Source organism: Rhinolophus sinicus, linkage group LG02, assembly GCF_036562045.2.
Source record: "Rhinolophus sinicus isolate RSC01 linkage group LG02, ASM3656204v1, whole genome shotgun sequence".
Lineage (NCBI taxonomy): Eukaryota > Metazoa > Chordata > Mammalia > Chiroptera > Rhinolophidae > Rhinolophus > Rhinolophus sinicus.
Window position 1 is genome coordinate 95,299,077 of NC_133752.1, and position 13,855 is coordinate 95,312,931.

At 36.6% G+C, this 13,855-nt stretch overlaps 1 protein-coding gene across 1 annotated transcript in view; it reads right to left on the minus strand.

Moving 5' to 3' along the window:
* Window positions 1–13,855, minus strand: part of LG02H10orf67 (linkage group 02 C10orf67 homolog) — a 94,601-nt gene that overhangs the window by 35,459 nt on the left and 45,287 nt on the right. The window contains 1 exon segment of the mRNA XM_074324840.1: window positions 10,019–10,084. Coding sequence (XP_074180941.1) covers window positions 10,019–10,084 — 66 coding nt within the window.

Genomic DNA, 13,855 nt, shown 5'->3' on the forward strand with positions numbered 1-13,855 from the left:
GATAGTAACTGATGCCCATGAAGGATTATACTTAGGTGGTCTTAGTGGGTTTAAACTCAAGGCTAATGTTATAATTAACCTCCATTATAATGGTTTACAATTAATTTTCTCAAACTTTAATTAAAAGTAATATTTTTTCCACTCCACTATAAAAAATTACTAGAAGCATTAAATAAATCATCCCTCATCACTAAAAAAATATGCATTGAGTGCATACTGTATGTCAGACACTATCTAGGTGCTGAGTGTACAGTGATAAGCAAAATAGACAATGAAGTAAGACTTATACTGGTGGTCAGGATAAAACACCCCTGAGGAAGTAACATTTTAGCTGAGATCAAAACAATGAAAGGGCGTAACCATATGATAAGTGGGAAGAAGTAGGGGCAGGAGGAATATGGGAAATCTCTACACCTTCCCCTTGATTTTGCTGTGAACATAAAACTGCTCTAAAAAATAAAGTCTATTTTTCAAAAAGTGGAAATAAGAGCATTGCAAGCAGAACAAAGAGCATATATCATGACCCCAGAAGAGGGAAGAGCTAGGAGGGTGTGCTAAGACCAAGGAGCAAGTGCAAAGTTTGGATTTTATATTAAATGCAATAGGATATCATGGAATAATTTTAAGTGTGGTGGGGGTGGCATGATAATATTTATATTATGAAGACATCATTTGGGGGGAGTTATGCTTCTGGTCATGGTCAAGTAGCTTCTATCAAGCCAACCCTTCCACAGATGACAACTACAAACTTTGGAAAAATATTTTTAAAAACTATCTGAGGACAATGGAAGGAGATCAAAAGCAGACAGATTTTGGAGGGCAGTCAGCACTTCAAAGAGCGGAACAACATAGGATGAATTTCCCATTTTTATGGCTTTTAACCTGACAGCAGTGCCCAGTCTGTGCTAGGCAGAGAACCTAAAACTATGCTGGAAAACCTTCAGCATTTCAGAACTGCTGGGGACAGAGTTCAGGGCAACCATAGCCAGTGAAAGTGATGCAAGGAAACCCCAAGGAGATCCAGATGGGGAGCCTGAGATTCTGTGAATACACTCTGCCCAAATCTCTGGCTGGTGCCTGAACCAAGCTTACAGCCAAGCTAAGGCTCAAAGACTGAACTGAGATTTAAGCTGCCACCCACTGCAGGGGAGACAGAGCTTGCAGCTGGAGCCCAATCAAATTAATTACCTGTTTCGAAAAAACAATGCATAACATTCATAAGCCCATAAAATCCAAAAATACTCAACATAAAAGTATATAAGAATATGTGACCTAGTCTTGAGTTAAAAGACTATTAATAGACTGACACTGAGATGACAGCTCAAAGATAGTAAAATAAGATCTCTAAAGTGCTGAAAGAAAGAAACACTATTTTTTAAAAAAAGAAACACTATTAACTCAGAATTCCATACTGAAGGAAAATATCTTTCAATATCAAAGGCAAAAGAAAGATATTTTCAGATAAAGAAAAAATAGAGGGATTACATCAGCAGCAGACCTGGCCTACAAGAAAAGTGAAAGGAAGCTCTTCAGACTGAAAGAAAATGATCCTACATAGAAACTGCAATATTTAGAAAGAAATACTGATATGTGGTATATAAACCAAAAACAAGAACAAGACAAACAAGTGAGAAACAAAAACTCATAGACAAAGACAACAGTTTAGTGATTACCAGAGGGTAAGGGGGGTGGGGGGTGGGAGATGAGGGTAATGGGGATCAAATATATGGTGATGGAAGGAGCACTGATTCTGGGTGATGAACACACAATGGTATTTATAGATGATGTAATACAGAATTGTACACCTGAAAACTATGTAATTTTACTAACAATTGTCACCCCAATAAATTTTTAAAAATGTTAATATAAAAAAAAAAGAAATAAAAAGCATCAGAAGTGGTAAGTATATGACTATTTTGCCTAATTTCTTTCAAATACATAAGACTGTTTAAAGCAAGAATTTTAATCTTGATGTAAATATAATACATAGGACAACTCTAACTTTAAGAATGGAGCAATAAATCTGTATTAACAAACTGATATACTTTCAAGGTTTTGTACATTTTTCATAAAATTGCCCAGCATTAACTCTAAGTGGATTGTAAAAAGTTAAGGATACAAATTATAATTGTTAGAGCAACCACTAAAAGATAGGCAAAAGGCCAAAATAATAATAGAAAAATTAAAACAGAATTCTAAAATATATTTTAAAAGGCAAAAAAAAAAAAAAGGAACAGAGAAACAAACAAACAAATAACCCAGAGGGGACATATAGAAAACAAACAGTGAAATGGTAGACCTAAATTCAACCCTATTAATAATAACATTGAATGTTGATGGACTAAACAATCTAGTTAAAATGCAGAAATAACCAGAATGTATAAAACAGCAAGACCCAACTATTTATTGTCTATAACAGCAGCACTTTAAATATAAATATACAGAGACATTGAAAATAAGTGCATTGAAAAAGATATGCAATGCAAAATGTAAGAAGGCTGAAGGGGCTACATTTATACCTAATATGCACAGTAGATTTCAGAATTAAAGAATTGCTAGAGATAAAGAGGGACATTTTATAATGATAAAAGGATCAATTCACAGGAAGACAGAAGAATCATAAATGTAAATGTGCCTAAAAACAGAGCCTTAAAATACATGAAATAAAAAATGGCAAAATTATATAGAGAAAAAATTAACACCTCTTCTTAGCAATTGATAGAAATAGACAAAAAAATTAGACATATAGGTTACCTGAAAAACACTATGACTACCTTAATCTAATTGATAACACCCAATAACTGCAGAATACAAATTATTTTCAAGTATATACAGTATAGTCCCATGATAGACTATATATTGTTTGGCCATATAATAACTGTCAATAAATTTTAAAAGAATAAAATCATACAGAGAATGTTCTCTGATCACAATAGAATTAAATGAAATAAATAACAAAAATACATCTAGAACATTCACTAATATTTATAAATTAAACAAAACAGTTATAAATCACAAGGAAAATCAGAATTTAGAAAATACTCCAAACTGAATGAAAATACAGGATATCAAAATTTGTGTGATACACGTGATAGTGCTGAAAAAGAAATTAATAGCTTACAGTGCTCATATTAAAAATAATAAAAAGTCTGAAATCAATAACCAGATTAAGGTTACACACTAAGAAAGTAGAAAAAAAAAAGCAAAGTAAACAAAAAGTAATTAGAAGGGGAAACAGGATAAATATCAGAGCAGATATCAATGAAATAAAAAATAGTGAAAGTACGGCCAAAACTAATTTTTTAAATTAATTTCAGGTATACAAAACAACATAATGATTAGACATTTATATATCTCTCAATGTGATAACACCAATAAGTCTATTACCCATCTGACACTGTAGTTATTAGAATATTATTGACTATATTCCCTATGCTGTACTATACATTCTTGAGACTATTCTTTTTAAATTATAGTTGACATGCAATATTGCTTTATATTAGTTCCAGGTGTACAGCATAGTGTTTAGAAATTTATTTAACTTATGAAATGATCCCACAATAAGTCTAATACCCATCTGACATTATACATAGTTTTTACAGTATTATTCTTCTTCTCCATACTATACTTTACATCCCTGTGAGTCTTATTACTACCAATTTGTACTTCTTAATCCCCTCACCTTTCTTACCCAGTACCCCAAACTCCCTCCCATCTAGTAACCATCAGTTTATTTTATGTATCTATGGTTCTGTTTCTGTTTTCTTTGTTCATTTGTGTTGTCCTTTAGATTCCACATATAAGTGACATCATATGGTATTTCTCTTTCTCTGTCTTATTTTACTTAATAATACCCCCTGTGTCTATCTATGTTGTCACAAATGGTAACATTTCATTCTTTTTTATCGCCAAGTACTACTGTATTATATATATGTACCACCTCTTCTTTGTCTATTGATGGGCACTAAGGTTGATTCCATAGCTTGGCTATTGTAAACAACACTACAATGAACATAAGGGTCCATATATCTTTTTGAATTAGTGTATTGGATTTCTTTGGATAAATACCCAGGAGTGGAATTGCTGGGTCATAAGGTAGTTCTATTTTTAATGTTTTGAGGAACCTCCATACTGTTTTCCATAGCAGCTGCACCAGTTTGCAATTCTATCAACAATGCACAAGAGTTCTGTTTTCAGGCTGGCCTGGTGGCTCAGGCAGTTGGAGCTCCATGCTCCTAACTCCGAAGGCTGCCGGTTCGATTCCCACATGGGCCAGTGGGCTCTCAAACACAAGGTTGCCAGTTCAATTCCTCGAGTCCTGCAAGGGATGGTGGACAGCGTCCCCTGCAACTAAAATTGAACATGGTACCTTGAGCTGAGCTGCCGCTGTGCTCCTAGATGGCTTAGTTGGTTGGAGTCCTCTCAACCACAAGGTTGCCGGTTTGACTCCCACAAGGGATGGTGGGCTGAGCCCCCTGCAACTAGCAACGGCAACTGGACCTGGAGCTGAGCTGCGCCCTCCACGACTAAGATTGAAAGGACAACAACTGGACTTGGGAAAAAGTCCTGGAAGTACACACTGTTCCCCAATAAAGTCCTGTTCCCCTTCCCCAATAAAAAATTTTAAAAAAAAATAGAGTTCTGTTTTCTCAGCATTCTCACCAACACTTGTTGTTTGTTGATTTATTGACGATAGCCATTCTGACAGGTGTGAGGTGATATCTCATTGTGGCTTTTATTTGCATTTCTCTGATGATTAATGATGTTGAGCATCTTTTCATGTGTCTATTGGCCATCTGCATGTCCTCTTTGGAGAAATGTCTATTCAGGTCCTTTGCCCAAAATTAATTTCTTGAAAAGATCAGCAAAATTGATAACCCCCCAACTAGACTGATCAAGAACATAATTTACAAAAATCAGGAATGAAAGAGGGTTTATTATTTCAGATCCTAAAGATATCAGAAGGATAATAAGAGAATATTATGGAAAACCTCATAGCAACAAATTCATAATTAAATCAATGGAGAAATTGAATAGTACAACCTAACAAAACTGATGTAAAATGAAATAGAAAATATGAATAGCTCTGTAGCTATTAAAGAAAATAAATCCATTATTAAAAAGCTTTTCATGAAGAAAACTCTAGGCCCAGATAGTTTCAGTGGTGAAATCTATCAAACACTTAAGAAAGAAATAACATCAGTCTTTTTAATAAACCACTGAAACATTAATAGATAATTTTCCTAACAATTGTCAAAATTAGTTCTACTAACTTTTACTCCAACCACCACATGAAAGTTCCCATTTCTTCACAACTTTGCCAACACTCAGTATTGTAAGACTTAATTTTTTTTAACCAATCTGGTGTGGGTGATAATATTTCTTTATGGCTTTGATTTGTGTCACTGAATATTAATGAGGTTAGATATATTTTTCTACATTCCTCATCTGAATTACTACTTGTCAACTCTGCCTATTTTTCTATTGGATTGGATGTCTTTTACTAAATTGATTTTTGGGAGGTATTTATATTTTTTTGGATACACAGACTTTGTCAACTTTGAGACTTGTGAAGTCATGACTAAAATCAAGATAATGAACATATCTGCCACTCCCAAAAGTTTCCGTATGCCGCTTTGTAAGACAACCTCCCACACTCTCCTATCCCATCACCAGGCAACCACTGATCTGCTTGCTGTCAGTAAATATTAGTTTGCATTTTCAAGAATGTCAAATAAATTGGACTGTACAAATGTATTTTGTATTGTGTCTGGCTTCTTTCACTCAACATAATCATTTTGAAATTCATCCCTGTTGCTGTGTATAGGAATAATCCATTCCTTTTACTGCTGAACAGTATTCTCCTGGGTAGATAAAACTTATTCATCCATTCATCTAGTAATAGACATTAGGGCTGTTTCTAGCTTTTGTATTTTTATAAATAAAACTGGTGTGAACATTTATGTGCAAGTCTTTGATGAAGGAAACTGAATAAGACATAAATGGAAAAATACCATGTTCATGGATTGGAGTAATTAATGTTGTTAAAATGTCCATACTGCTCAAAGCCATTTTTAGTAGAGTGTATGTAGATCTACTGTAATCCTTATCAAGAGTCCAATGGCACCTTTTACAGAAGTAGAAAGAAAATACTAAACTTTACATGGAACCATAAAAGACCCCCCAAAGCCAAATCAATCTTGAGCAAGAACAGCAAAGTAGGATATCAAACCATATTATAAAGCCATAGTAAACAAAACAGTATGGAACTAGCATAAAAGCCGACATATAGACCAATGTAACAGAATAAAAACCTATAAATATAAGCATATATGGTCAACTAATAATACCTGACAAGGCAGCCAAGAATAGTTAATGGAGAAAAGACAGTCTCTTGAATAAATGGTGCTGGGAAAACTGGATATTCACATGTAAAAGAGTAAAATTACACTCTATCTTGCACCACTCATGAGATGAACTCAAAATGAATCAAAGACCTGAAACCATAAAACTCCTAGAAGAAAACATAGGGGAAAGCTTCTTGACTGGGTCTTATCAATGATTTTTTCTTCTTTTTTTTTGGATATGATATCTAAAGCTCACGTAACAAAATAAAAAACAAGTGGGAGTACATCAAACTAAAAAGCTTCTACACAGCAAAAGAAACAACAAAATGAAAAGGCAGCCTACTGAATAGGAGAAAATGTTTGAAAATCTTGGCATGAGAAAGGTGTGTGCATAAATGGTCGCAAAGGAACTCACTGCTGAACAAAAGCAAAGGAAGTCGAAGTTTGCCAAGACCTTTTCGAGAGGCAAGACAATGTTTTGGGCAGTGTTATCACTGGTGATGAAACATGGGTGCACCAATACGACCCTGCAACAAAGTATCAAAATGCATAATGGAAGTCAGCCAATTCTCTATGACCAAAAAAGTTTCGTTAGTCCAAATCAAAAGTCAAAACGATGTTGCCAACCTTTTTTATTATCAGAGGGATTATTCATTTTGAATTTGTACCAACTGAACAAAAGTTAACCAAGTTTACTATTTGGAAGTGCTGAAAAGGCTGCCTGAAAAAGTTAGATAAAAATGACCTGAACTTTTCACCAACGATTCATGGCTCTTGCATCACGACAATGCACCAGCTCACATGCACTGTCTGTGAGGGAGTTTTTAGCCAGTAAACAAATAACTGCATTGGAACACCCTCCCTACTCACCTGATATGGCCCCCAATGACTTCTTTTTTTACTGGAAGATAAAGGAAATATTGAAAGCAACATTTTGATGACATTCAGGACCTCAAGGGTAATACGATGACAGCTCTGATGGCCTTTCCAGAAAAAGATTTCCAAAATTGCTTTGAAGGGTGAACTAGGCGCTGGCGTCAGTGCATAGCTTACCAAGGGGAGTACTTTGAAGATGACCGTAGTGATATTCAGTAATGAGTTATGTAGCACTTTTTCTATGATGAGTTTGCAAACTTAATTGTCATTACACACACACACACACAGACACACACACAATGGAGTACTATTTAGCCATAAGAAAATAAGGAAATCTTGCCATTTGGGACAATATAGATGGACCTAGAGGGTATTGGGCTAAGTGAAATAAGTCAGACAGAGGAAGACAAATACAGTATGATCTTATTTATATGTGGAATCTTAAAAAGAAGAAAAACAAAAACAAAAACCAAACAACAACAAAAAACTAACTCATAGGACAGACTGGTGGTTGCCAGAGGCAGAGGATGGGGAGGTGGGCGAAATAAGTGATGGTCAAAAGGTACAAACTTCCAGTTATAGAACAAATAAGTCCAGGAGATGTAAAGTACAGTGTGATGACTATAGTTAATAATATTGTATTGTATATTTGAAAGTTGCTAGTAGAGTAAATCTTAAAAGTTCTTATGATGAGAAACAAAATTTTGTAACTTTATGTGGTGATGTTAACTCAAGTTATCGTGATAATCATTTCACAATATATACAAATGCCAAATCATAATCATTTTGTTGCACACGTAAAATTAATACAACATTATATGGCAATTATACTTCAATTAAAAAAGAGAAATGATAAATAAGCACAGGAATCACAGGAAGATGTAAAATTATTTCACATGCTTCCTCTAAAGGCAATCTAAGGATACAACCGTTCTCTATTTCATTGCTTACCTATACGTATTGATCATGCCTTTTTACTACGGGCTCTTTGAATTAAACTAGGCTCTTAATAGGTCAGAAAATAAACTGTATTGGAAAACAGTAATAGGCAAGCATGGAACAAAAACCCTTCAGTGAGAAAGTTTTTTAAGTTTTACAAAATGACTCTGGTCACTCATCCTTCTCCCACTTCTCCATCTAGGCAAAATCACAAATCTTCATTCCTGGAAAAAAGCACTCTGGCAAGAAACAAAGGAAGCCCAAATAACCACAAAGCCAACCTCCCTCCCAGTGAATAACAGAATGCCTTGGTGGGGGGTAGGGGGCGCCAAATAGTGACCTTGCTGGGCCCAAAGGTATGCCATGGAAACCTTGGTTATAAGAAGAACCTTAAGCTTACTCTCTCCCGCCACTGAAAACGTGGACCCCCACCCCCCAAACTAGTTCTGAGGTACTGCGGCTCTTGTGCTGCCATAGGGTTTGTGATGCAAGATCTTGCTGCTTGGCAACCAGCGTGCTGCTCAACAAACTTCTAAACAACAAAATAAAACGTGATTGGTTCCCCTGTGGGCAATATAATAGCACCGGTTAACTGCTTACAGTTCAAATAAAGAGGCAAAGTGATTCAAAAACTATGGGGTCTGTTTGTTCATAGTATAGGCACAAACTTCCTGATTAAGTAGTTTAAGTTCTTCTCTAACACTGCTGATAATCTGACAATATAACATTTGCTGCCCACTCTATAAAAGCACTTTACATTTTAATGAGAATGTGCACATGTAGTTGCTTATTTTCAGAAGCAACTCCTGGACTTTGGGGTAATGACAGAAGAGGGTGGGGGTGGGGCAGAAGAGATCCACCAAGTATACTCGAATAATGGAGACGATTTTTATATGCCAGGTATTTAAAAGTAAAGGGTTCGAAATAACGTATTTGGTAATGCATGGTTTCTGTGACTAGCTAACCATCATTTTTTTTCCTTGCCTGCATTCACAAGTTGGTTTCATAGAAGGCTTTATTGTAGTCCCAGAGCATTGTTTCGCATTAATTTCTATGACAAGGAACCCAAAACACATGGTGCCGAGAGTAACAAAACAGAGTTAGGGAAACAGTCATGACTTGGCACAAAGTGTGACAAGCTGTAAAAAAGGGAATGTTTCAATATCTGAAGTGGTGTTGATTTCCTATGAACAACCTTTTCTCTTCTAAACAGTATCATATTCTTTTCAAGCACATTTAGAACGCAAGTCAAGCTGTGTTTTATTTTTGATTATAATAAACACAGTCAGTTTACTGTAACAAAGACATACTAGTGGTGATCAGTTGAAAGCCAAAGTACAACCCCATAAGCTGGGCGGGGGGTGCAGTGGGGGGAGTCTGGGGGGCCGGTAGTCAACTGATAAAATAAAAGACCAGCCGTCTGGAAACTTCTCTTAAAAGAACATAAAAAGGCAGTGTTTTCTTATGAGACTAACACAGAATGCCAAAATATCTAGCTGGGCTCTTTTTTTGTTGTCACTTATAGCAATTTGTAACTAAAAATAGCAAATCCTTCAAAATATTGGGCTCCCATATTTGTTTTTTTCATCTCCATGATAAAATTTAAAAATTCTGTACACTGCTTTAAATTGTAATACTATTTCTTACATAGACTCTTCTACATAGTAAGTATATTTGTTATAGTAATACTGAAACTATCATTTTTAAATGTTTGTAATTATGCATGCACTTAGATTATTGATAAAGGTAAAATGAATAGTTCATAAAAAACAAGTTACAAATAGTTAATAAAATTTTTGTGATTAAATTATATTCCTGAATTCAAAATTATTAGGAAATAATATAAATAAACTTACCATTTCTTGAACTAATGATTTTTCAGTTTCAAGCTCAGCCCTTAATCTGTCTCTACCCTCAGTTAACTGAAAGAGAAGGACATTACATTTTGATTAAAAAACAGACCAACTGATGGGGATGGCCTGATGGCTCAGTTGGTTCGAGCACGAGCTCTGAACAACACGGATGTTGGTTCAATTCCCACATAGGCCAGTAAGCTGCGCCCAGACAATGAGCTGTCGCTGAGCTTCCGTGGGGCAGCAGGATGGCTCAGTTGGTTAGAGCTTGAGCTCTCAACAACAAGGTTGCCGGTTCAATTCCCCCATGGGATGGTAGGCTGCGCCCCCTGCAACTAAAGACTGCAAATGGCAACTAGACCTGGAACTGAGCTGTGCCCTCTACAACTAGATTGAAGGACAACAACTTGGAGCTGATGGGCCCTGGAGAAACACACTGTCCCCCAATATTCCCCAATAAAATTTATTTAAAAACACACAAAAAAACATACCACCTGAAATTCCTCCTCAATAGAACTTAGTGAAATATATTTTGATTCTGAATGAGAAAAATGGATCTCAATATGATCAAAGAAAAAATGAAATGTCTACAGATCACCATGTAATAATAATAAATTATCATATAATTATTATATTTTTATTATATAAGCAAGCAAAATATACACAGAAAATGCCAATGTATTGACAACTTTCCTCATTTCAGCCCCCAAAAATGTGACATCAATAGGTAATAACGCAAGTCCTAGGTTATCAAAAAGAGCAATTTTGCTTTTCTCTTTATATAACCCATTTCTCTTATTTTAGTTTTTTTGTGCCATAAACATATGCTTATCAAGCCATATTCATACCAATTGAAAATAGCCATCAAAGCATATATTGCAGGGCCACTGTACTCATGACTTGCGTCAGTATTTTAAATTTGCGTGTGATATATGCATTAATAAAATTCAACCCTTGGTTTTGACATATATTCAATTCAATTAATTCATATATTTATTAATTTAATAAATATGTGTGGAACACCATTTAGATGCCAGGCATTTTGTTCAACTATAGAAGTTCAAAAATGAACTAGAATAGATCCCTTCCCCTGCAGCATCTACAGCATGATGGGAGAGCAATGTGAAAATAACAACTATAAAACATAAGAAAAAATGTTAATAAATCAAATCTTTGGGTAGTCAAAAAACGTAAGAATCCACATAACATGGCAACCATAATTATAATCAGACATGCTTATTCCTGGTGTTAACTTTACAGGGAAAGTTCCATTTGACAAGGGTTTTGAAGAATACCTTATGTAGAAATTCAACAAGCTGGAGAATGAGGAAGGCATAGAAAATGGCCAACAAAACTGCAGTGGAAAAGCATGGAGTAATGGAGGAACTGGGAAAAGTTTGATGTTATGGGATCCAGGGTGCATACACTCAGGAATGGCAGGAAGTGAGGGGGGAAGGAGATCCAGCGTGTACTGTGAGGGGCCTTGCTGACCACAATTAGGAGGGAAAGGCAGAATGACGTAACGAGAACAGCAGTTGGTTCAAATCAAAGCTCTGCTCCTTACTAGCTGTGTAGCTAAGTTAATTCTATGCTTCAAGACTTAGTTTTCTCATCTGTAAAATCCAGATCAAAAAGCCTACTGCAAAGAGTTATTGTGGGAAGAATTTGAGTAGCAAATATGAAGGTGCTTAGTCGTTCGCGGCATTTAAAAATCGCTCAGTACATCTTTGGGTGGCCTGGTTTTATACTGAAGGCAATGAGAAGCCATTGAAGGTTTTAGTTTTAGCACATTAGATTAGGATATTAGATTACTATAGCAGCAGTGTGGAAGTTAGATCTGAAAAAGAAAGCAAATGGAGACAGGAAAATGAAGAATCTATGGAAATGATGAGGGCCTCTACTAAGTCTGCAGCAGTGTTTTTACAGAGAAAGAGGATTTGAGATAAATTTGGAAGGCAAGTCGACAGGCCTAGTGACCAACTACATATGAGGTATGAAGGAGACAACAGAGAATGACCCTAGATTTGTCATTTGGTCCTCTGGACAGATGACAATTTCATTAATTTAAATGAGGAGCACAGCGCAGTCCAAATTCGAGGGGTAATGAGTTCAAGTTTTGACATTGGGTTGATGAACATGTACAGCATTCTTCAACAAATATTTTTGAAGGCTCATTGGAATATAAAGATAAGACATAATTCCTAACCTGAAGGGAGCAAATAGTCCCAGGGATGTGGGGACACTCAACGATGTCTTCCCAGTGCATGTATCATTGAAAGTGAGGATGAGGACAGAGTTGAAATTAAGGATGTGGTGTTCAGGGAAAACCTGAAGCAGAAAGGAAAGGTATAGAAGTCACTGGTAAAGATGTATGCCAGTTATGGGAGAGTCTCAGGTCAGCTGGAGAGAAAACAATAAGACCAAAGGTAAATAGAATCCTCAGAAATACTATTTCAGTGCAAGATGGAGGAGAAGCCACTGACAGACATTGCTTAGGAAGAGACGAAGAAGTGTGGGAAAAATCAGAAGCAAGCATTGCTGCAGAAGGCATCTGTGACAAGGGGTATAGTTCTGTCATGCACAGCAGAAAATTCAAGAAGGAAAAAGACTGGAAAGGATGAAGGGCAATATGAATCTCACTGTGACCTGATCAATAGGAAAAACTAGCAGCAGGGGAGTGAAGAAGGGGCTGGTTTTCTCTTAAATGATATTTGAAGAACTGTGGGCTTTGATTATGTCGGTAGGCTAGAGCGAAATTTTAAAAGCACAAGAAAAAGGCTGATGAAGAACAGTCCCAGAACAGGAAGAAGGAAGAGATGGAGTCAGGCAAATATGTGGAAGGAAGAGTGAGGGCAAAGAAGAATGTCGCCTCTTCTGATGACAAGGAGTAAAGGTAACGCTAAGTAAGCTAAGTGACAGAGTAAGAGAGTGCCAAGGAGAAAAAAAATCCAAGTATCTGCTATGTTCTCTGTGAATTACGAAATAGTGTAGAGGTGGATATGGGAATTGAGAAAAAGTAGTGAAGATTGGAAGAGCTGTAGTGGGTAGTAAGAAAAGGTGCTAATTAGATCCAAGTGGAATGATAGGCAGAGGGAGGGCACAGCTATTCTGGGTTAAAACCCCATCCTCTTGTGATGTCACCAGAAGGGAAGGATTGGATTGTCTCCAGCAGCGCAGGGCAGTACCTGAGTGGGGCTGGAGGATACTGGGGACTGGCCAGATGAACGGGGTGAAAGGTGTAGTTGAAGATGTGAGAGGTTGAACAGCAGATTTAGAGAAAGAAAAGGAATGAGAGAGGTGGAAGGAAAGGAAAATATTTTGTGTTGAGTCATCATACCTTGGTCTGAAAAGAAGTGTCACCAAGTTTCTAAAGGGTGTCAGCTACCAGGAAACATCAGGCCATTAGCCCGACCCTACCTCCCTAGATCTGTCTTCATCAGTGATGTCTCTCTCTGTTGTGTTTTTACCATCTCATTATTCTTTCCATCGATATCATTTAAAAATCCTCTAGCTTCACCTTTTAAAAAACTTCCTCCGTCAGCCCCATAACCCTTCCAAATACTCCCCTCGTCTCCCTGGCCATCCACTGCCAAATGTCTAGAGACCAACCATGCTCACTGCCTCCACTTCTGCATTCACTCTACTTCTCAACTGCTCCCACCGTTCCAGGGAAATGACTCTCATTAATATGACCAGGGTTATTTTGTTGCCAAAGCTAAACTGTCCAATCTTCCCTTTTAGCCGTTAGCACACCTGGCCTCTGGGCAGCATTTGACACACTAAAGTGATTCCTTCCTTTCTGAGACTCTTGCTTGGCTTCCGTGATACCCACTCTCCTGC